We start from the raw sequence: 21448 nt of genomic DNA, 5'->3' as shown, positions 1-21448 counted from the left end.
GGTGGGGGGCATGGCGATGGTTTGGACGGGCTTGAAGCGGTCGTTCCTCCTCTCCGGATGTGTCGTATCAGCTAGCTATTCCAATGTTTGCGCTGGGCCAATGCACGAGCACGCTGCCGGGCGTGTATCCCCGTTCCCACGATTCGCCTCGTCCGATAGCTTTCCCGTTCCCATCGATCCATCGCCGTCTCTGTCCTGTGTGCCGCTGCCGCGGTTAGATCCGTGGCTCGTGAGACGACGTGACTGTGCTGTGCAAGGTACCGTCACCATGACCGCCACCGCGGGCGCTGCCGGAGTGCACTGGTGGAGTTCTTTCCCAGAATTATGGAGATCGCAAGGCGTGGGTGCACAATCTCGGCGAGGAAACATCTCTATTTGCAAATTGACTCCGAATCAGATTTATTATTGTGGGACCGAAGCCGGCGACCAGAGGGGGGTGAATGAGAGCCGATCAAAATTTCTTCGAAATTCGAATCGTCGGCATATATCCCAAAAATGCCCAAACCCTCAAGCGTTCTGACCAAAGTATGGAGTAGCTATTAAAAATCTAACCCAACGCAAAAGGCCTAGAACGAGCGAGCGAAACCACGAAGCAAATCGGAAGCAAAATGGAAAATCTGCAGCACTGATCTGCCTGGACCGGTCTGACCGGTGCGCTATACCGGTCTGACCGGTGCGCTGGACCGGTCTGACCGGTCGTGCCTACCGGTCTGACCGGTAGCACCCAGAAAACCCCCGAGAAATTTGATTCAAACGTTGAATCCCGAGCAAACGACCACGAAAACCGATGAAACTTGGGGGATTGCTTCGCCCCTACCCCGTGAACATATCCCCAAAAGATCTCGGCCTAAATATCAACGAATCTAGAGAATTATGGGGGAGATCAAAAGGGATTGGGGTTTTCTCAAATACTCGAAAACTTCAATTCTGAAGAGCTCATGATTCCAGAGGGATTGGCACGAAGCTAGAAGCGCAGGAATCAATCCAAAGAGCCCTACGAACCGTCGCAATCAAGTGCATCAAAACCAAAACGAAAATCCATCACAAAAAGCACAAGAGGGACGGGATTGGATTGATTCAAAAGCCCAGAGGGCACAAGGAGGATATGGCCTCCTTTCCCAATCAAATCCAATACAAACTTTCACAAATCCATGGACAAATCTACTCTAAAGAGAGAAACAGGGGGAGGAAGACGCAGGGGCGGCGGCCTGGAGAAACAGAGAGTCCACGAACAGATTACAAAAGCCGCAATTAACCTAACACAAGTGAAGGGGTATTTATACCCGCGGGACCGGTCAGACCGGTACGCTGGACTGGTCAGACCGGTTGGTTAGACCGGTCAGACCGGTTGGCCTGCAGCACCCCCTGTACAACAATCTCATCCGACGGCCGAGGTTCTTTCTTCGAAACGAAGTCTTCTCCGCGATGCCGCCGTCTTGATGAAGATCCAGTCCGCGGTTTTGGAGGGTCCGCGAAACCCGGGTAGGTGGCCGGTTTTGAGAAAACCGCCAAAACCTCACGCGCGGGAAGATTCCCGCCTCCACGCCGTGGCCCTAGACGCCGTTCCCGCCTCGGCCTTCTGACAGCCCTAGACGCCGTCCGACGCCCGTCACCTCCTCGCCCGCAGCGAGGCCCTAGACGCCGTCGACGCCCGTGCCTCCGTCAGTCCCGAGACCGACGCCCGTGCCTCCACGACTTGGCGTCTTCAACCACCGTCCGCCTCCTTGGTTTTGTGGCGTAAACCAAGAAACCCGCCTTCCGTCGCCGCTTGCGCCCTCGATCCAGGAGTGGACGCCACAGCTGCCGCCCGGTCCGAGCTCCGGTCCCGGCTGCCCTTCACCGCCGTCCACCGCACGGTCCATCGGCCACAGCACCTCCACGGCAGCTCCCCGTCGACACTCGACGCCCGTGTACCTGCAATCCAAAGACCAAGCGCACGATCACACCGCACGGTTGACAATTCACTCATTACAAGCAGGATAGAGTACTCAACATTCCTCAATCTCCCCCTTGATAAGTGCATTGTCAACACACCACAAACAAACCAAGAGAAGTGAAACCAAAGAAGAACAAAAAAGTGAAGAACTCAAGCAAGTGACACAAAGCTCAGAAAAACAGAAACAGTCACTTACTCAAGCAGAAATCGATCCCCTAAGACAAGGGCAACGGCTCGACGCAATTGATTAAAAGCCAAAACATGACTCCTCAAAGATAGAGGTAACGCTCGACGCAGTCATGCAAGAAGCAGAGGGAAAACGAGGAAAACCAGGAGCCAAGAACAAAGCAGAAACTCCTCAATCAAGGTTTTTCCCTCTCACAAGTGCAACTCTCCCAAAATGATGCACTCTCACTCTCGAAGTCCTGTGCACAACAAGTTTTTCAAAAAAAATCAAACAAGTCTCCCCCTTGTTCGATCACTTCTCTCAAAATTCTCCCCCTTGTTGGCACATGCACACATCAAGCCTAAAAAGACCTAAAGCTCCCCCTGAAGCAAAAACTCCCCCTGAACAGATGCTATGCAATGAATGTGATGCAGGAGGTGTAAATGACAGCATTCAGGGATACAAAGATATGAGCAACATCTAGTCTCAAACATGTGTGCATCCATAAACAAGACCTGCATCTAGCTCAACAGGGTATATCAAATCAGTCTAGAGCTAGGCAAGTTCAGTTTAGGAGAAATAAAAGCATCACCCATGATCTAGCACTAACAAGTAGAGAATGGAAAGCAGTGCTAATCATACTCATACAGGTGATCCAAAACAGCCAAAACATGTTGCAAACATTCATTTTTCAATCAAATTTGTATCAAGCAATTCTTAATGCCAGGGGTTGAAAGCTTGTCATGCTTTACTTAGCAACGAGGCCAAGCCTATGCCAACAGACAATCAGAAGCTTAAAGCACTCGTTTCAGTCATGCACAGCCTTGCCCGGGTTCTCACAAGTGCAAAGTGAGCCGTCCCGAAAGCTCGATCAGTGCGACAAGCAATCTCACCTGGATCTTTTCAATCCATTTCATGAGCAATTCAAGCAGTTTTTATCAGATTTAGATCATTTCAAGTATGAATTGCTGAACGAAAAGGCACACTAGCATGAATAAGATAGCAAAGCATATCAACACGCCCTAACATGCTAGTAGCCAAGACAGGGTGATCATGTTTTCAAATTTTTAAATCAAAATAGCTTAACTCAGATGATGTCATATACACAGTGGAGCAAGCTATACATGATCAGATTTATCAACTCACACTAGCAGGCACTAGAAGATCATAGCAATGTATACAAGAATGCTAGTGCAAGTGAGACAATGCAAAATGCAAACATGTACAATGCATATGCACAATGCAACTACCAAACCTAGAAAACAAAGAGAAGCAAAATAAAGACCTACCAAGCTAACCAAAACAAAAGCAGCGATCAAAAGGGGTAACAAACCCCAAGCGCCCCTCGCAAGCGAGCAAAAGTGTCTTGCTCTAGCGGTTTGGTAAGTATATCTGCGGTTTGCCTCTCTGAAGGGACATGGATCAGGTCTATGTGTCCTCTCTCATGATTGTCTCGCAGGAAATGGAATCGGATGTCTATGTGCTTGGTTCTGGAGTGTAGGACAGGGTTCTTTGCAATGCTAATGGCTGACATGTTGTCTACAAAGATGGGAACCCTACCGAAACTCAAACCATAATCCTGCAAGGTTTGTTTCATACAAAGTATCTGGGAGCAGCAACTAGCAGCGGCAACATACTCGGCTTCTGTGGAAGAAAGCGCTACGCTAGCCTGCTTGCGAGAGGACCAAGACACCAAAGATGTACCGAGAAATTGACAAGTGCCGGATGTCGACTTGCGATCCAACCGACACCCACCGAAATCGGCATCAGAAAAGCCCACCAAAACTAGAGAAGAATCCGCAGAATACCAAAGACCAAATTCAGGGGTGAATTTCAGATACCTGAAGATGCGTTTCACCACCTGCCTGTGGGAGGTGCGCGGAGAAGCCTGGTAGCGCGCACAAAGGCAGACGCCGAACTGGATGTCCGGTCGCGTCGCCGTCAGGTACAGGAGCGAGCCGATCATGCTCTTATACTCCTTCTGGTCCACCGCCTCACCGTCCAAGTCCTCATCAAGCGCCGTCGATGTGTTGATCGGAGTCGGCTGAGGAGACAAGTCGCTCATGTCGAACTTCCGCAGCAAGTCTCTAGTGTACTTGGCTTGATGGACAAAAGTGCCCTGAGGAGTTTGCTTGATCTGCAGCCCGAGGAAGAACTGCAACTCACCCATCATGCTCATCTCGAACTCCCTAGACATCTGCTCAGAAAACTTGGACACAAGAGCATGAGAAGAGCCACCAAAGATAATATCATCCACGTATATCTGAACTAAAAGAAAATCAGTGCCAGATCGCATGAGGAACAAAATCTTATCAACACATCCCATTTTAAAGCCCTGAGCCAGCAAAAAGGTTTTCAATCTATCATACCAAGCTCTAGGTGCCTGTTTCAAACCGTAAAGAGCTTTCTGAAGTTTATAAACACGGTTTGGAAATTTGGGATTTTCGAAACCAGGGGGTTGCTTCACATAAACCTCTTCTTCGATAAAACCATTCAAGAAGGCAGATTTAACATCAATTTGGAAAACCTTAAAACCTTTGGAAGCAACAAATGCAAGAAAGATTCGAATAGCCTCCAAACGAGCAACAGGAGCAAAGGTTTCCTCAAAATCAATACCCTCTTTTTGGCAAAACCCCTGGGCAACAAGACGAGTCTTGTTTCGAACAACCAAACCATCCTCACCCTGCTTGTTTTTGAAAACCCACTTCGTTCCGATGGGATTACAAGCAGGTGGAGGCTCGACCAAAAACCAAACTTGGTTTCTTTCAAAATTTTCAAGTTCCTCATGCATGGCATTGACCCAATTAGAATCAGAAAGAGCGTGTCCAATATCCTTAGGCTCAAAAGAGGCAACAAACGCTGAATGAGCAAAGCCAGCGATACTTGTTACCTTGGACCTGGTGACTCGCTCGTTGAGATCACCTAGCATCTGTTGAGGTGGATGGCGACGCTGAATATGTCGCGGTGCTTCCCGTGTCGAAGTCGCCTCCTCCTCAACCAAAGCTGGTGTCTCCTCAGGATCAGCTGGTGTAGCCTGAGTCACCTCCTCGAACAACCCCCGTGAAGTAGACGTAGTCGGATCGGGGCCGTCTTCATCGTCCGAGCTCGTAGCAGAGATAGCTGGGTCCACAGCACGCATGGTAGCCTCAGCCTCGTCATCTGCAGCTTCTTCCTCCTCATCTTCAAAGATGGAGGTGCCGAGCTCATCATCTCCTGCAACTTCAAAGACAGAAGAATTGCACGGTGCAGTCTCGTCGAAAGTGACTTCACAAGTCTCTCTGACGATGTTAGTATCAATAATCAGCACACGGTACGCTCTAGAGTGAGAAGCATATCCGAGAAAAATACCGTCAGACGAGCGAGACTCAAACTTATCAAGATTTCCATCTTTCAGCACAAAACACCGGCAACCGAAAACTCTGAGATGGTCAACTCGGGGCTGGCGTCCAAACCGCAACTCATAAGACGTCCTGTGCATGAAAGCACGCAAGAAAATGCGGTTGGACACGTAACAAGCGGTGTTAACCGCCTCAGCCCAGTATTTGCGAGGAGTCATATGCTCATCGAGCATCGTCCTCGCCATCTCAACCAGCGTCCGATTCTTCCGCTCTACAACTCCATTCTGCTGTGGAGTGTAGGGAGAAGAATACTGGTGTTCAAGACCTTGATCACTGCAAAAGACATCAAAACGAGCGTTTTTGAATTCTGTGCCATTGTCAGAGCGGATCGCTCGCATGGCCTGGGGTAGCTCGTTTTTCAATCTCAAGATCAAGTCTCGAACAAACTCGAAAGCCTCATCCTTGGTTCTCATGAAAAAGACCCAAGAATAGCGAGAAAAGTCGTCCACAATCACAAGAACGTACCACTTCCCACCAACAGACACCACCCTGGAAGGACCAACAGTGTCCATGTGTAGCAACTCTCCAGGGTGAGAAGTCATCACCTGATTAACAGGCGGATGAGAAACGGCAATCATTTTCCCGTGGCGACACGGATGGCAAACAAGGTTCTTCTCAAACTTCAGTTTGGGCAATCCTCGGATCAGGCCAAGTGAGCTCAATCTCGACAACAAATCGAAGCTCAAATGTCCTAGTATCCTATGCCACTTCCACAAATCAGAAGAAGGACCAGCCATCAAGCAATGAGAAGGGCCAAAAGGAGTTCCAGAGAAGTCAACCAAGAAAACTCGATCGCGAGGTGTAATCCGGCAAACCAAATCTCCCCTGGAATCCAAAACACGCGAACAACCCTCCTTGAAGCGAACCTCAAACCCCTCATCAAGAAGTTGCGAAACAGAGAGCAAATTAAAACCAAGATTCGAAATCAAAGCAACTTCTCTCAGGGTAAAGCAATCAGAAACTCGAACAACGCCAAGTCCACATACCTTTCCTCTTCCATTATCCCCGAACACAATGTACTCCTTTGAGCGCATCGGGGTGAGCCTGGAGAACCATTTGTCATTTCCGGTCATGTGGCGCGAACAACCGGAGTCCATGATCCACCTGTTCTCCAAGCCTCCGACCTGCACATCAGTAGTGAGACAAAGGGTGAGCAAATGTCTCAACACTGGGGTTAGCAAAGTGAGAAGCAAACCAGTGTCGAGCCATTTGCTCTACAGAAGGGTTAGCAAAACCAGACAAAGCGTATCCCCCGTCCCGTCTAACGCGTGACTGACGAACACCACCGCGAGGAAAGCGTGGAGCCTCAAAACCTCCTCCAAAGCCTCGGTCTCGTGGTCCATAGTCGTACTGAAAACGACCAGGAGCACGGCCGGCAAAGCGACCACCTGCTGGAGCACGGTAACCACCACCGTCTCCCTGACCTCCATCTACACGGCGCGCCCTAGCATCTCGCCTATCACCACGCCGAGAAGGATCATGCACTCGAGCAGAGTACATGTCCGCGTTCAGTCTCTCCTGCTCTCTCCTCACAGCCCGCTTCCTCCTGAAGCAAAACTCCCCCAGGTGACCTTCCCTGTCACAGAACTCGCAGTGGTACCTCACCTCACGCTTGGGAGGTGGAGGCCTAGCCTGCGGACGGGGAGGAGCAGCCCTCTTCTTCTGGGCAACCTGGGCTGTGGCAGCAGGGAGCGTGTCGAGGGAGTTCCTCAGCTCATTGGGCTTTGGAACCCAAACCTGCTTCTGCGGAGGTGCTTTCGGTGGTTCTTTAAGCACACCATCCGCAGGGTCAACAAGCGAAGGCTGCGTGCTCGTGCTAGCAGTGTTTCCAGCAGCCTTGCCAATCTTACCATACAACCTGTCAAAGTCTGACTTCGTGTATGTGTAACCGACCCCAAACCCATCACCACGTTTGAACTGCTTAATCATCATGCCCAACTGCGGCTCACTGCTAGAAACCCAACTAAGAATCGCCCTAAGATAGGTATTCTCATTCTCCAGGTTGGCTTTCTCTACCGCAAGATTATCCAAATCAGAAATCAAACCAGGGCAAACAGAGCAGTCAATAGGTGGGCTAGACTCTACGACCTTAGTCTTTCCAAAAGACTTGATCAAAGCATTCTTCTCCTCTAGCTCCAACCTAAGCGTGGGACAAAGTTTACAAGCGCCAAGCAAAACAGTCCTAGATCTAAGCTCCTCTAGTTCACAAACAACAGTAGCGAACTTGGACTACAAAGAAGCTAGATCAGACTTGAAAATAGGACACTCATCGCATTCAAGCACATCACTAACAACGGGAGCGTCCTTGACAAGTTCAAGCTCATGCTTGGCCTTGGCTAGCTCGTGAGACACGTCAGAAAGCGAAGTCTTAGCAACATCTAGGTTCGCGATGTTCTCATCAAGCTTGGCACGGAGAGCAACAAGATCGTTCATGTGAGATATGCAGCCAGCGCACTCATCCTCACTAGACTTCTCCCTAGCACAAGCCAGCTCAGCCCTAAGCTTTCTACGCTCTCTGGCTGCTTCCTTAAGCAACCTCTTCTGGTTGTCGAGAGCGGCGTACAACTCCCTAACCTCTGTATCAAGCAGGTCGATTGTGGAGTTTACCTCTGAATCGCTCTTGGATCCAGGAGAAGAGCCGGAGTGCGTCGGTGTAGCGTGTCCACCTGAAGACGCACGAGCACCATCGGCTTCGCCCGCCATGGTGCAGAAGCTCTTGCGCCGACCGGCCGCCAAGCAAAGGCCGATGAAGCCGGTGGCTTCCTTGTCCCGCTTCTTCTTCTTCTTGTCGTCGTCGTCGGAGGTCGGTGAAGAAGAGCGGTCGGTGTCGGAGCTCTTGTCGAGGTCGCTGAGCTGCGCTAGGAAGGCCTTCTCTCGCTTCTTGGCCTTGTACTGGAAGCGCTTCTTGAGCGACTCCTTGTCGAAGCGTCCTCCCCGGTCATGACTGCGGTGCTTGTGGCGCCGACGCTCCTTGTTGGAGCCTCCCTCGTCGCGGTCGCGGTGGCGGTAGTAGTCGAAGGAGTTGTTCTGGCCACCACCGGACTTCTTGGGGCAATCGGCGATGAAGTGGTTCAGATCGCCGCAGTTGTAGCACCCGGGGTTCTTCTTCCTCTGCCTGTTGTGGTAGACGCGCTGGAACTTGCTGATGAGGAGGCACAAGTCGTCGTCGCCCAGCGTCTCCAGCTGCTCATCTGAAATAGAAGGCAAAGAGGCAAGAGAAAAGCCAAGAGCAGAGTTAGCGTTAGAGCTCGATCCACCTGGGCCAGTCACAAGAGCGACACTCTTGGAAGGAGGGGCACCATTGAGCTTGGCTCGTGTCTGGTTATCCACCTCCGTGGCCTTGAGCTTGCTGAAAAGCTCGTTCACGGTCAGAGTCTCATAGCCTGCAGACTCAATGATCGTGTTCACCTTGAGATCCCACACAGAGCGGTCAAGTGCGTAGAGCAACTTGAGAGCCTTCTCGTGCTCTGTGTACTCAAGGGCACCAGCAGATCTGTTCGCATTGACCTTGTTCACAATCGACTGAAAACGACTGAACATCAGGTCAATGCTCTCACCCGGCTCCTGTGTGAAGTTCTCGTACTCACGCCGGTGAGTCTCGAACAGTCTGGCCTTCACCTGAGGTGTACCCTCGTGGTAGTTCTCAAGGCACGTCCAAATCTTGTGGGCTTCCTGAAAACCCTGGATGCGTGAGAACTCCGCACGAGAAACTCCAGCGAACAAGGCATTGACGGCCTTGGCGTTAGCCTCGTGCTGGGTCACCTGAAGAGGCGTGGTCCGAACAGCCAGCACCTCGTAAAGCTGGTTCTTGGTAATCTCCCAGACCTCGGCTCCCATGCTCTGCAGGAAGGCTCTCATGCGAACCTTCCAGTAGGCATAGTCCTCGCCGGAAAACACAGGGATCTTACCAAGACTCGCCATGGTCGCCAAGTGGTTTTCGAACCGGTTAAGGTGCTGAAAACCTCAACCAAGCTTTGATACCAATTGTGGGACCGAAGCCGGCGACCAGAGGGGGGGGTGAATGGGAGCCGATCAAAATTTCTTCGAAATTCGAATCGTCGGCATATATCCCAAAAATGCCCAAACCCTCAAGCGTTCTGACCAAAGTATGGAGTAGCTATTAAAAATATAACCCAACGCAAAAGGCCTAGAACGAGCGAGCGAAACCACGAAGCAAATCGGAAGCGAAATGGAAAATCTGCAGCACTGATCTGCCTGGACCGGTCTGACCGGTGCGCTATACCGGTCTGACCGGTGCGCTGGACCGGTCTGACCGGTCGTGCCTACCGGTCTGACCGGTAGCACCCAGAAAACCCCCGAGAAATTTGATTCAAACGTTGAATCCCGAGCAAACGACCACGAAAACCGATGAAACTTGGCGGATTGCTTCGCCCCTACCCCGTGAACATATCCCCAAAAGATCTCGGCCTAAATATCAACGAATCTAGAGAATTATGGAGGAGATCAAAAGGGATTGGGGTTTTCTCAAATACTCGAAAACTTCAATTCTGAAGAGCTCATGATTCCAGAGGGATTGGCACGAAGCTAGAAGCGCAGGAATCAATCCAAAGAGCCCTACGAACCGTCGCAATCAAGTGCATCAAAACCAAAATGAAAATCCATCACAAAAAGCACAAGAGGGACGGGATTGGATTGATTCAAAAGCCCAGAGGGCACAAGGAGGATAGGGCCTCCTTTTCCAATCAAATCCAATACAAACTTTCACAAATCCATGGACAAATCTACTCTAAAGAGAGAAACAGGGGGAGGAAGACGCAGGGGCGGCGGCCTGGAGAAACAGAGAGTCCACGAACAGATTACAAAAGCCGCAATTAACCTAACACAAGTGAAGGGGTATTTATATCCGCGGGACCGGTCAGACCGGTACGCTGGACCGGTCAGACCGGTTGGTTAGACCGGTGCCAGGGACCGGTCAGGCCGGTTGGCCTGCAGCACCCCCTGTACAACGATCTCATCCGACGGCCGAGGTTCTTTCTTTGAAACGAAGTCTTCTCCGCGATGCCGCCGTCTTGATGAAGATCCAGTCCGCGGTTTTGGAGGGTCCGCGAAACCCGGGTAGGTGGCCAGTTTTGAGAAAACCGCCAAAACCTCACGCGCGGGAAGATTCCCGCCTCCACGCCGTGGCCCTAGACGCCGTTCCCGCCTCAGCCTTCTGACAGCCCTAGACGCCGTCCGACGCCCGTCACCTCCTCGCCCGCAGCGAGGCCCTAGACGCCGTCGACGCCCGTGCCTCCGTCAGTCCCGAGACCGACGCCCGTGCCTCCACGACTTGGCGTCTTCAACCACCGTCTGCCTCCTTGGTTTTGTGGCGTAAACCAAGAAACCCGCCTTCCGTCGCCGCTTGCGCCCTCGATCCAGGAGTGGACGCCACAGCTGCCGCCCGGTCCGAGCTCCGGTCCCGGCTGCCCTTCACCGCCGTCCACCGCACGGTCCATCGGCCACAGCACCTCCACGGCAGCTCCCCGTCGACACTCGACGCCCGTGTACCTGCAATCCAAAGACTAAGCGCACGATCACACTACACGGTTGATAATTCACTCATCACAAGCAGGATAGAGTACTCAACATTCCTCAATTATTGTGTGTCCAGTCTAGTCCCGATCCCAGGTGACAGGAGGTAGAACGAGAATGTTAACATAAGAGAGAACAGAGAAGCAAGAGGAGGAATTATGATAGAGGAGGACGAAGCAAGATAGATGGCGGCCGGAGGACAGGTTGCCTTGGATTGTTTGATGCCTCTCCATTCCCCAAAGTTGTTTTCACGGGTGACCGGAGGTTCGCCAACTCACGATCCATTCGACCGCCCGAGTCAGGTGCACCGCCGATTCCACGTGGTGGGTCCCACGTGCGACTTTATCTCCTCACGTCCTCCCCCCGGCGCATCTCTCTCTTCTCGTTCCCTTTCCTCTCTGTCTTCTCTCTTTTCTCCTTCTGACCCGACAGCTTGCTCCAGGGCGAGCAATGCAGAACGGCACCAGGAGGCACAGCACGGCGGCGGGCTCCGCTCCTGAGGGAAGCAGCGCGGCGGGGGAGGCGCGGTGGCGGCTTCCTTGGGCGCTCGCTCCCGGCAGCGTCCGCGGTGAGCCGTAGTGTTTTTTCTGTTTTTTTCTTTTTGATTTTTGGATGTAAATTTTTTTCCCAAACTTCTCTTTGGTTTAGATTTGGATGCAAAAGTTTTTTCTTCAATAGTTTTTCAATTATTTTCTCAAACATTTCTGTTTCAAACTTTTTGTCATCAATTTTTTACCTTTTTCTATCATCAATTTTTTTTAATTTTTCCCAAACTTATTTTTAGTTTAGATCTGGATGCAAAAGTTTTTCTTCAATTTTTTTCGAGTTATTTTGAATTTTTTCTGTTTCAAACTTTTTTCATCAAATTTCCCCTTTTTCTCTCCTCAAAATATTTTCTTTGAAATTTTTTGTCACAAAATGACAAAATAATATAAAAGAGGAAAAAATAGTTGGTCAGAAATCGACCGTACAGAACCCTCCGCACGGTTGCTTGTAAATTAGAATACCCCACTCCATTCACACGCTCAGTATTTAACTAGCTCTCCCTCACACCGTTACATGGGCCGGGCCCGATTTGTGCACGCAGGCACGAGCGGTTTTTTCTTTTTTATATTTAAAAAAATTAAAATTTCAAAAATATATGTCCGTTTTGAAATATTTCAAAAATATACCCCGGTCGCCCTCCCATAGGGCGACAGGCCCAAAGTATAATTTTTTTTTCTTCAAATTTGCAACGAAGTCCCTGGAGAAAAAAAAAGCCCAGTCGCCCGTTGGGGGGGCGACAGGGGCCTGTCGCCCACCCCTAGGGCGACAGGGGCCTGTTGCCCGTTGGGGGGGGACGACAGGGCCTTTTTTTTCCAGGGACCTATTTTGAGCTATTCGTGCGTGTATTCGTCATCATCGTTGGCAAGATCTCGGCCGCTAACTCCTACCGCACGTAACTTGTCCTTCATTAAATCACGGGAAAAAATCGCAAGAACTTCCCTTATTTCACGAGCATTATGGAACCCACAAACATAATAAGTTCACATCAATAATATCTATAGAAACAAATGACAAGTAACCTACCACAATCATAAACATCGGATACAAATAAGCGGTCCACAGCTATCTCATTACAAATAAACATCAGATACATCTAACCACCCCTAGGGCGTCGGACCCTCTTAGCCCTCTGCTGGGCACGGACATGTCCCTCGGAGTAGGTGAGAACATCCGGAGACCTCACCTGTCGCTCAGGACGCGCAAGGGGCTGCGGTGTCTGCTGCTGAGAGATCCCAAGTGGTGCTCCTCCTAGCTGTGAATACCCCAAGACATCGGGGTCACCTTGCGCGGCAGGCTCTTCTGGACTCAAGCTGTCGAAGTCGTCTAAGGTGAAGGTCTCGTTATCTGGTCGAAAGGAGGAAGAAGAAGGTCCGGCGCCCGCATCGGGGTAGAATCCTACGCAAAAAATGTGGATGTTAGCGTACGCTCGTATATTTTGTCATGCCATGTAGAAACCGAAATACGAAACATAAACTAACCTGTGTAGGCCGGTATCTGTGGCCCCGGTACCATCCCTGGATACGGTCCGCCAACTGGTGCTGTCCCTCTAAACATTCCAGTATGGCCGAACGCAGTAGCTGGATCGTATCCTGTATGTGATATTAGTAAATATGTAGGAACACTTGATGCAATTTTAAAGAGATATGTACGTTACCTGCACTTGGGAAGAACTGCGACGTCGGCCTGTGCATGGTCGACGGACACGGGAACGACGACGAGGCCTGAGACGACTCGTGGCTGTCTTCGTACTGCACACGGCTTCCGAAGTTGTGCGCTACCTGACGCAACTGATCACGCTGCCTCGACCATGCCTCTGTCTGCTCAAACTGGGTCATTGGGGATCCGGCACGTACCCTCGTCAAGTAAGTCGAGCAGTCCGTCTCCATCATGTTATAAAGGCGAAGCTGCATCAATTAAGTAAAAGTACAGTTACAAACACATGAATTATCTTATGAATATGATTATATATATATATATATGCAAATATGATCAAGAGACTCACCGCGCCAGCTAGTGCCTCCACGTGGTGCCGGCCATAGCCATCCTGAGGCCTCGCCTGGTGTGGCTGCGGGTGAGTGTCAACAAAAACCAGACGAGCCCGAGTCCGGGGTAAGTACCAGGTGAGGTAAGCCCTAAAGGAGCTGTCTGTGTGTGGTCCTGTTGGATGGACCAAGAGCTCATCTGCCTGTTCCCATTGGTCCACCCACGGCTGGATCTTGGTGAGCCAATCATCAGAGCACGACAAGCCACTCCTTGACAACCTACAAAGTGGACCACGAAGAATCGTTAGATTCGACACGAATGTATGAGCCAAGTTCATTCATAATTACCTGTGGTCCTGGCGACTGACACGCTCCAACGCGGTGGGCACCGGAAACTCCTGGCGCTGCCCAAACTGTCTCCTGACTCTCCAGGGGCAATATGCCTCAACCGCGATGTCATAAACCAGGACGGCGGAAGTAAACCACAGGCTCGCATTCGCGGAGCAGTGCGAAGACAGGCCTGCTGGTGCACGGGTAGCCACAGCCTCTGGGCTGTAAGGCTCCCAAATAACGTCCTCGGGCGTCAGAATGTCGAGCTCCGAAACAAACTCAGGATATGCGCGTCTAACCCGCGCATGTGCTCAGGACCTCTGCATTCCGAATAAGTAAAATTAAAATTACGCTAATACATCATGTAACAATGAATAACAAAATTAGATTTGTTGCGAACGTACCTGACGCCAGATCCAGATAGTTCCCATAGTGGGCCTCTCGTCCTCCTCGTCGCCGTACATGCCTCCGTGGTAAGGGTCGTGGCTGACAAAGGGACGACCAACGGCTAGCCTCTCGTACGACCAAAGCTATAGCAGTAGTGGGCACCCTGACAGGATAGCGTTCCCATGTGTCTTCATGCAGCCGTCACAGAGTCCACGGTAAGTAGTTGCAAGTATCGCCTCACCCCAGCTGTAGGGCGGTACATCCTCGTCCCCATCCGCAATCTCCCGTGCATACGGAAGGAGAATCCTATCGACCGAGTTGCCATGAGTGTTGTTGAACATGATGTAACCAAACAACCAAAGTAGGTACGCCTCCAGCGATCTGGTCACACTGTACTCGTCGGCATCCGCAGCCAACAGGGCAGGCTGCATAAATAATTAAGATTAATGGTTTCAACTATCAATGGAACATGTGAATTGTAACAATTAAATTTATATATGGAATGAATACGTACTGTAAACTGTAGGAACCAGGTCTTCGAAGGACCTGCTGCTCGCGGGTGCGGGTTGATCGGACCTGCTTCTTCCACGCGGTTAACCAGGGCAAAACGGGCCTCCAGCTCATCCTTCCATGAGGCCGCCACCACACGCGGACCTACAGCCTCCCCGACGATAGGGAGGCCGAGGAGGTAGGCCACGTCCTGCAGCGTAGGAGTCATCTCCCCACACGGGAGGTGGAACGTGTGTGTCTCCGGCCTCCATCTGTCAACGAGCGCCGTCAGGAGGGATCGGTCGAGCTGAATAGGCCCAACCTCGACAAGACGGCTCAGAGTCAGTAGGCCGGCGTCACGTAACCTGCAAAAAAACAAAAAATGTCGAAACAAAGGAATACCGGCGAATACATAAGTGATAAACAATAATATTTCACTACATACCGGTCACACCAATCGTGGTGTATAGAGATCGCCTCGCCGGGTGGACGAGGACGTAGCACCTCTAGGGCTCGGTGCTCAACAGCTGCAAAGTAAGACCTGTGGCTCGAGTCGATCACTGGGTCTAGCAAGGAGTCCATCTCCATACCTGCATTCAAAAATATATGAGAACACATAGGTAAATATATATTTCATACAAACTGGACACATAAATACAATAATACTTTATTACATACCAGCCATATTTCATTACTACATATTACAAATAATGAAATACAATTGTGGATCATGACACCGAATGCCTTCCACGAGCAATTCTCGCCGATGCTCGTCTGAACGTAGGAGGTGCTCCATCTTTGGGATTTCCGGAAGGACCGACGTCAACAGCATCGTGAAGTGCATTCTGGAAAAAAAGGCCCTGTCGCCCCCCCAACAGGCGACTGGGCCTTTTTTTTTCTCCAGGGACTTCGTTGCAAATTTGAAAAAAAAAATTACACTTTGGGCCTGTCGCCCTATGGGAGGGCGACCGGGGTATATTTTTGAAATATTTCAAAACGGACATATATTTTTGAAATTTTAATTTTTTTTAAATATAAAAAAGAAAAAACCGCCAGGCACGATTGGCGAGCCCACTCATCACCACTGAGACGGACGCTGGGCTTCTTGACACGGTGGCCCTCCACTGAAGGCACTGCTGCTGGTTCTTGGGTGCTGACACTCCCCCGCCGATGAAGTGCCGCTTGACCCCAGGCAGGCACAAACAGAAAGTCTTGTTGCAGGACCACCAGGTCTTCCCAGGTCGCCATTTCTTCCGGCCACTCGGACTACTTGACCAAGACTTGTTGCACACCCCTTGATGAGGCGACGCTCCAAAATGGATTCTAGAACTCTGGGAGAGTCCAAATTAGAAGGAATAGAAGGAATTACCGTAGCGGCTGAAGACACTACGAGCATGAGCTGCGAAACATGAAACACCGGGTGGATGTTGGAAGAACTGGGCAACTCCAACTTGTAGGCCACCTGGCCCACACGGGACACAATCTTGAAAGGCCCAAAATACTTGAAAGTCAGTTTCTGGTCAGCATGAGGGGCCAAATGAGGATTGCACATACGGCTGCAGCTTAAGGAGCACTTGGTCACCCACCGAAAATTGTCGTTTAGATCTTCCTTTGTCGGCTTGCTTCTTCATGTGGAGCCGAGAGCTGTTCAGATGTTGTTTGACTAAGGAATGGATAAGCTGACGTTCCTGAAGCCAGGTATGGAGGTCCATTGAACCGACTGCATCCAAAGCAGAAATGTCGAATTGGCGAGGGGCATACCCATATAGAGCTTCAAAAGGAGATCACCCAATGGCTGAATGATCACTGTGTTGTACCAAAACTCAGCTTGTGGAAGCCAATGAAACCATTTGGTAAGGGCAAGCATTAACGAAACACCGAAGGAATGTTTCCATGGTCTGATTGAGATGCTCAGTTTGGCAGTCGGATTGTGGATGATAGGCCGACGACATCTGCAACTGAACATCCGCAATAGCAAAAAGCTCTTTCTAGAATAGGCTAGTGAACATCTTGTCCCGGTCTGTAACGATAGCAGACAGCATACTGTGCAACTTGTAAACATTAGCCATGAATACCTTGGCGACGCCCGTAGAAATGAATGGGTGTCGAAGGGGAAGAAAATGGCCATACTTGGTGAAGTAATCAACCACCACTAACACGCAGTTAGTGCTGCCAGACAGGAGGAGGACGAAGCAAGATAGATGGCGGCCGGAGGACAGATTGTCTTGGAGGAGTAAGGTTCGTACAACTTATTCGATGCCTCTCCCTTCACACGCTCAGTATTTAACTAGTTCTCCCTCACACCGTTACACGGGCCGGGCCCGATTTGTGCACGCAGGCACCATTAACGAGCCCACTCATCACCTCTGATACGGACGCTACTTGACACGGCGGCCCTCCGCTGCAGGCACTGCAGCTGATTCTTGGGTGCTGACAGAAAACTTAAAGACCATGAGATGCCTGTACACCTGCCCGGGCCTGACGATCTGCGAGGGGAAGTTGGGGTGGTTCACGGCGTCCGGGAATCCCTGCGTCTCCAGGCACAGCGCGGCGTGCGGCCCGTACACCGCGCCGCCCTTCCCCTTCACGTCAGACAGGAAGTTGCCCGTGTAGAACTGCACCCCGGGCTGGTCCGCCCACAGCTCCAGCGCCCGCCCCGACGCGCCGCCGGCCCGGACCACGGCCACCTTCCGCAGCGCGCCGGCGTCCCCGTCCACGGCGAAGTTGGTGTCGAACCCGTACACGCCGGCCTTGCCGCCGTAGACCTCGCGGAGGCGCGCGCCCAGGCGGGTCGGGGCGCGGAGGTCGTAGGGCGTGCCGGCCACGGGCGCCACCGCGCCCGTCGGGATCAGGGCGCCGTCCACGGGCGTGTACCGCGACGCGAGCAGCTGCACCGTGTGGCCCAGCACGTCGCCGCTGCCGTGGCCGCCCAGGTTCCAGTACGCGTGGTTCACCAGGTTCACCGGCGTCGCCTTGCTCAGCGCCGTCGCGTTCATGCGCAGGCTCAGCTCGTAGGGCCCCGACAGCCGGTACGTCACGTACACGTCCAGGTCGCCGGGGAACCCTGTGTCACACACACACACACACACACACACACACACACACACACACACACACACACACACACACACACACACACGAGAGCAGAGCACATTTATTCAGCACCGTCAATTCAGCTCCCTACAACAATTGGACAAATCTTCCGTATAGCATAACTAAAGGTTCCAGTTCTGACTGTCCGGGGTTGCCAAAAAAAGTGATTTTTTTCCCTCAAAGTTGGGTCCTCCTAAAAGTAAAGAAGCACAATCATCTGCTGTCAAAAGGGGTTTAATTATCATCATTTTGCATTGGTGTTACCTTCTTCGCCGTCGAAGCTGTGGTAGTACAGTGTGATGTACGGTGAGTCGCCGCCACCGACGTACTCCTTCACCGTCCATATAACTTTGCTGAAGCCCCTCCTGCCACCTAGTTATGAACAAGAGCAAGGTAAATTCAGCCATTGTTCATGGAGCACCAAGGAGTTCTCTCTGACAAGCGAACGAGACTTTGAAGTCTCCGGATTCTGAGGTGTATGTACCGTGGAGTGCGTTCTTGCCATCGTTGCCATACAGATGGTAGACTTTTCCGTCGAGCACAAATCGCGCATCAGCAACCCTGTTGGCTACGCGTCCGACGAGCGCTCCAAAATAAGCAGAGCCATTCTGATCAGCAGGATTCAGACAACAAACTGAAGTTAGGAGCTTTATTTTTACCGCCCATGGTAAAGAAGAGATGAGCAAGAGCAACGTGGTACTGTGGAAAGGCATTTACTAAGACTGTAGGGGTTTCTTTTTTGGCCACGAAAGCTGGCAAATTTTCTGTTTGAAAAAGATTGCATATGACCTGCACAAAAAGTTTCCCTACTAGCTGGTACAAGAGTTTGCTTGCGGTTATGCAGGTTTTAGTGCCACGGTTCAGTCGCATCCACACTGTACACAGACAAGTGGTGAAGCTTCAGAAAAGGAGAAAGAAATCTGTGTGTGTGGCTAAAATTAGGGAACAAGTAGCCGTGCCAGACAGGCACCACATGGTGTCATGGTGAAGGTGTCTTCCACTCTTCCCCCTGGCTCATGAACCATCTCACGGGTAACATGGGCGCCAGGCACCATCGCAAAGAAAACTGCATCCAGCCGATCGCTTTGTCGATTCTTGTGGTCGTCATAGTACATTTTTTTCCCTTTGATCTTTGTTTTCTTGTGTCGCTGTATTCCACAAGACAGACGTGGCCAACGCATCTCAGTTTTCTGTAGGGGTTGTTTTCAGACGTCTGGGACCTCCATGTGTGCAGAAAACTGAGCTCAAACTGAAGGCGACAGGATTACAGGAAAAGTCCTACGGCTGATGAGCTTTGGTTTGGTTCTTAATGTCAGAATGATTGACTGGTTTGACAGCGGTTTTGCCGGATTATTCAGGCGGGTGATTCAGTTGAGTATATCTGCTTGGTGATGGGAAAAAAATGTTGTGGGAATCAAAATGGCGGTAAACCCAGGCAAGATGGAAGGACTTGCTCAAGGAACACACGCAGATGCAGTAAAAATCAGGCGCAATCTGCGTGAGTGGATCGATCGACGAGGTGACTCATACTAGTCCCAAGTCCCAACTCATGCAGAGAGAAACCAAACTGAGGATGATACCAGTATGGCACCGGCACACAAGAATTTGGAGCAGCGGGAGCTGTGAGCTTACCACATATTCAGCAATGGTGTCGTAGCCGAGGACAACGTCAGCCAAGTTCCCTGCAATCAAGGTTGGGCAGCAAAGGTTTCACTCCCGCAGTTGAAGCCGAGAACATGCAGCACCGAAGGCAGAAAGCCGGAGCAAAGTGACAAATCACAGCACAGCACAGGGGGGCGGACGGACGCCATGGATTCTTGGAAGGAATGGAAGGAAAGAAAGGCGTGCGCACGCAACCGCCCCGGCGCACCTTTGGAGTCCGGCAGCACGACGGAGGTGAGGGTGGCGCCCCAGTTGGTGACCCTGACGGAGAAATCGCCCTTCCTGAGCTCGTATACGCCGACCGTCTTCCTCCCGGCGGCATTGGCGCCGCCGGCCGCGGCGAGGACCGCGAGGCCCAGCAGCGCTAGGAGCAGCGGGCGCGGGGCTCCAGCCATGGTTAGCTACCACCGTACCAGCAGCCTCCCGATACAATGGGGTGTGTGCGAGGCCGTGCAGGCGCGGCGGGGCGTGAAAAGGACGACGGCGGGGACGGACGGGGTCGACGCGCGCGACGACCGGCGACAGCTACCGGGATGGAGACGGTGGACGGATGTGCAGTCAAAGATATAGATGGGATGCGATCGAGCGATAGGAGATGCTGCCAATTTTGTACTGGTGGGCTAGTGGTCACTCCTCCTCGGTTCCTGCTCCCAAGTCCCAAGGCCCGATTGGATTGTCGTCGGGACGCCGAAGGGGGGCCAAGCAGCGGCAGCGGTAGCGCTTGTCCCGTGCCGACGCCGTCCGTTCCCCTTTGTCCGCACATGGACCGCGGCCGGCGAGTGCTCGGCGCGATCTCGTGCGGTCGTGCCCCGCATGATGATGGCGGTGGTGGTGGTGCCCCTCGTGTGGCTGTGGGTGCGTACGCAGACGCAGCGCACTCGGAGATTGACTCCACGGCTCCGATCCGGCAAGATCGAGCGTCCGGAGACAGCTTTAGCTAGCCGGACTCATGTTGGGCACTTAGCCCAGCACGGGCCGCACGCGCCCGCCCTTCTTTCGCTTTACCCAACACTAGAAAGGCCGCGCAGCGTTGCTGCGCGTGACCTGATTTTTAACTTTTATTTGTAATATATGAAATTTTATATGTTATTTTGTTAAAGTTTTTTGTGATGAAAAAACAGGTAAGATAGTTTATTAGGGAGGGCGGAGCGCAATTAGTGTGTTACTTAATGTATTTTCGGAAATATGCTGCGATTAGTAGACGTGTTATTTTTTTTAGAAGTTAGTGGTTATACTAAAATATGATGCGTTATTGTGGACGTAGCATGAGAAACCATAGAAAAATGGTGATCGAATTGTATGTATAGTGTTGCTATTGTAGTAGTAATGATTGGAACATATTCTAGTTGGTGTAAATTTATTTAATACTTGGAATAAGAATGTACGTAGTTTGATGTATTTTTTTCAGATTGTAACGTAGGTGGGATGAATATGTCAATTCGTTATCTTCGTATTATTTTTGTTCGGAGGTCAGTGTTGCAGTTTTTCTTTTTTTCTTTTTTTTTCTTTTTTTTCTTTCACCCTTTTCGTTTTCCTATTTTCTTCCGCGCTGGCAAGTAGAGGACCCTTTGATTTTAGTAGTTGAGACTTCAGGTTTATGTCAATGAAAATAGGAATATAAGTTTTTCATTCATATAAGTGTGAGGCTGTGATGATATCCGCAATGAATGTTTATCTGGAGATGCATTTTGTGAACACTTGAAGAAAGAAAAGTGTCAAATAAGCATGGAGTAGTAATTCAAATATTATGGCAAACATAAAATACTGAGAATTATAAACTACACAGTCACTACACTGTGGAGCATGATTTTAGAGGAATTATGGAGGTGGAATCATCCGAGTTAGGATGAGCGAGGTATGATTTTTCAAAGATTAAATATGAAAAAGATACATGGGATATTCTTTGGGAAATATTTCTGGAAATTTG

The 21448-nt window shown here is 50.9% G+C and overlaps 1 protein-coding gene across 1 annotated transcript; it reads right to left on the bottom strand.

Annotated features, from left to right (window-relative positions):
* Positions 1–16949: 16949 nt before the first annotated feature.
* LOC120683288 (galactose mutarotase-like) lies at positions 16950–20158 on the bottom strand. Its single transcript, XM_039965355.1, has 5 exons — positions 19730–20158; positions 19492–19541; positions 18344–18467; positions 18124–18231; positions 16950–17830 (listed from the first exon to the last, which is right to left on the bottom strand). The coding sequence occupies exons 1-5, from the start codon at positions 19914–19916 to the stop codon at positions 17145–17147; spliced, it is 1155 nt and encodes a 384-aa protein (XP_039821289.1). The 5' UTR covers positions 19917–20158; the 3' UTR covers positions 16950–17144.
* Between the last annotated feature and the right edge of the window lie 1290 nt (positions 20159–21448).

Source organism: Panicum virgatum, chromosome 7N, assembly GCF_016808335.1.
Source record: "Panicum virgatum strain AP13 chromosome 7N, P.virgatum_v5, whole genome shotgun sequence".
In the NCBI taxonomy this organism is placed as follows: Eukaryota; Viridiplantae; Streptophyta; class Magnoliopsida; order Poales; family Poaceae; genus Panicum; species Panicum virgatum.
Note: the sequence above shows the minus strand (reverse complement) of the source record. Positions and strands in the feature narration are given on the sequence as shown.

Bases quoted from the DNA above. Each gene is read 5' to 3' on its own strand.
- LOC120683288 (XM_039965355.1), bottom strand. From the start codon at position 19,916: ATGGCTGGAGCCCCGCGCCCGCTGCTCCTAGCGCTGCTGGGCCTCGCG. The intron at 19,542-19,729 runs GTGCGCCGGGGC...CCTTGATTGCAG, and splicing joins CGTGCTGCCGGACTCCAAAG to GGAACTTGGCTGACGTTGTC. The intron at 18,468-19,491 runs GTAAGCTCACAG...CCTGCTGATCAG, and splicing joins ACACCATTGCTGAATATGTG to AATGGCTCTGCTTATTTTGG.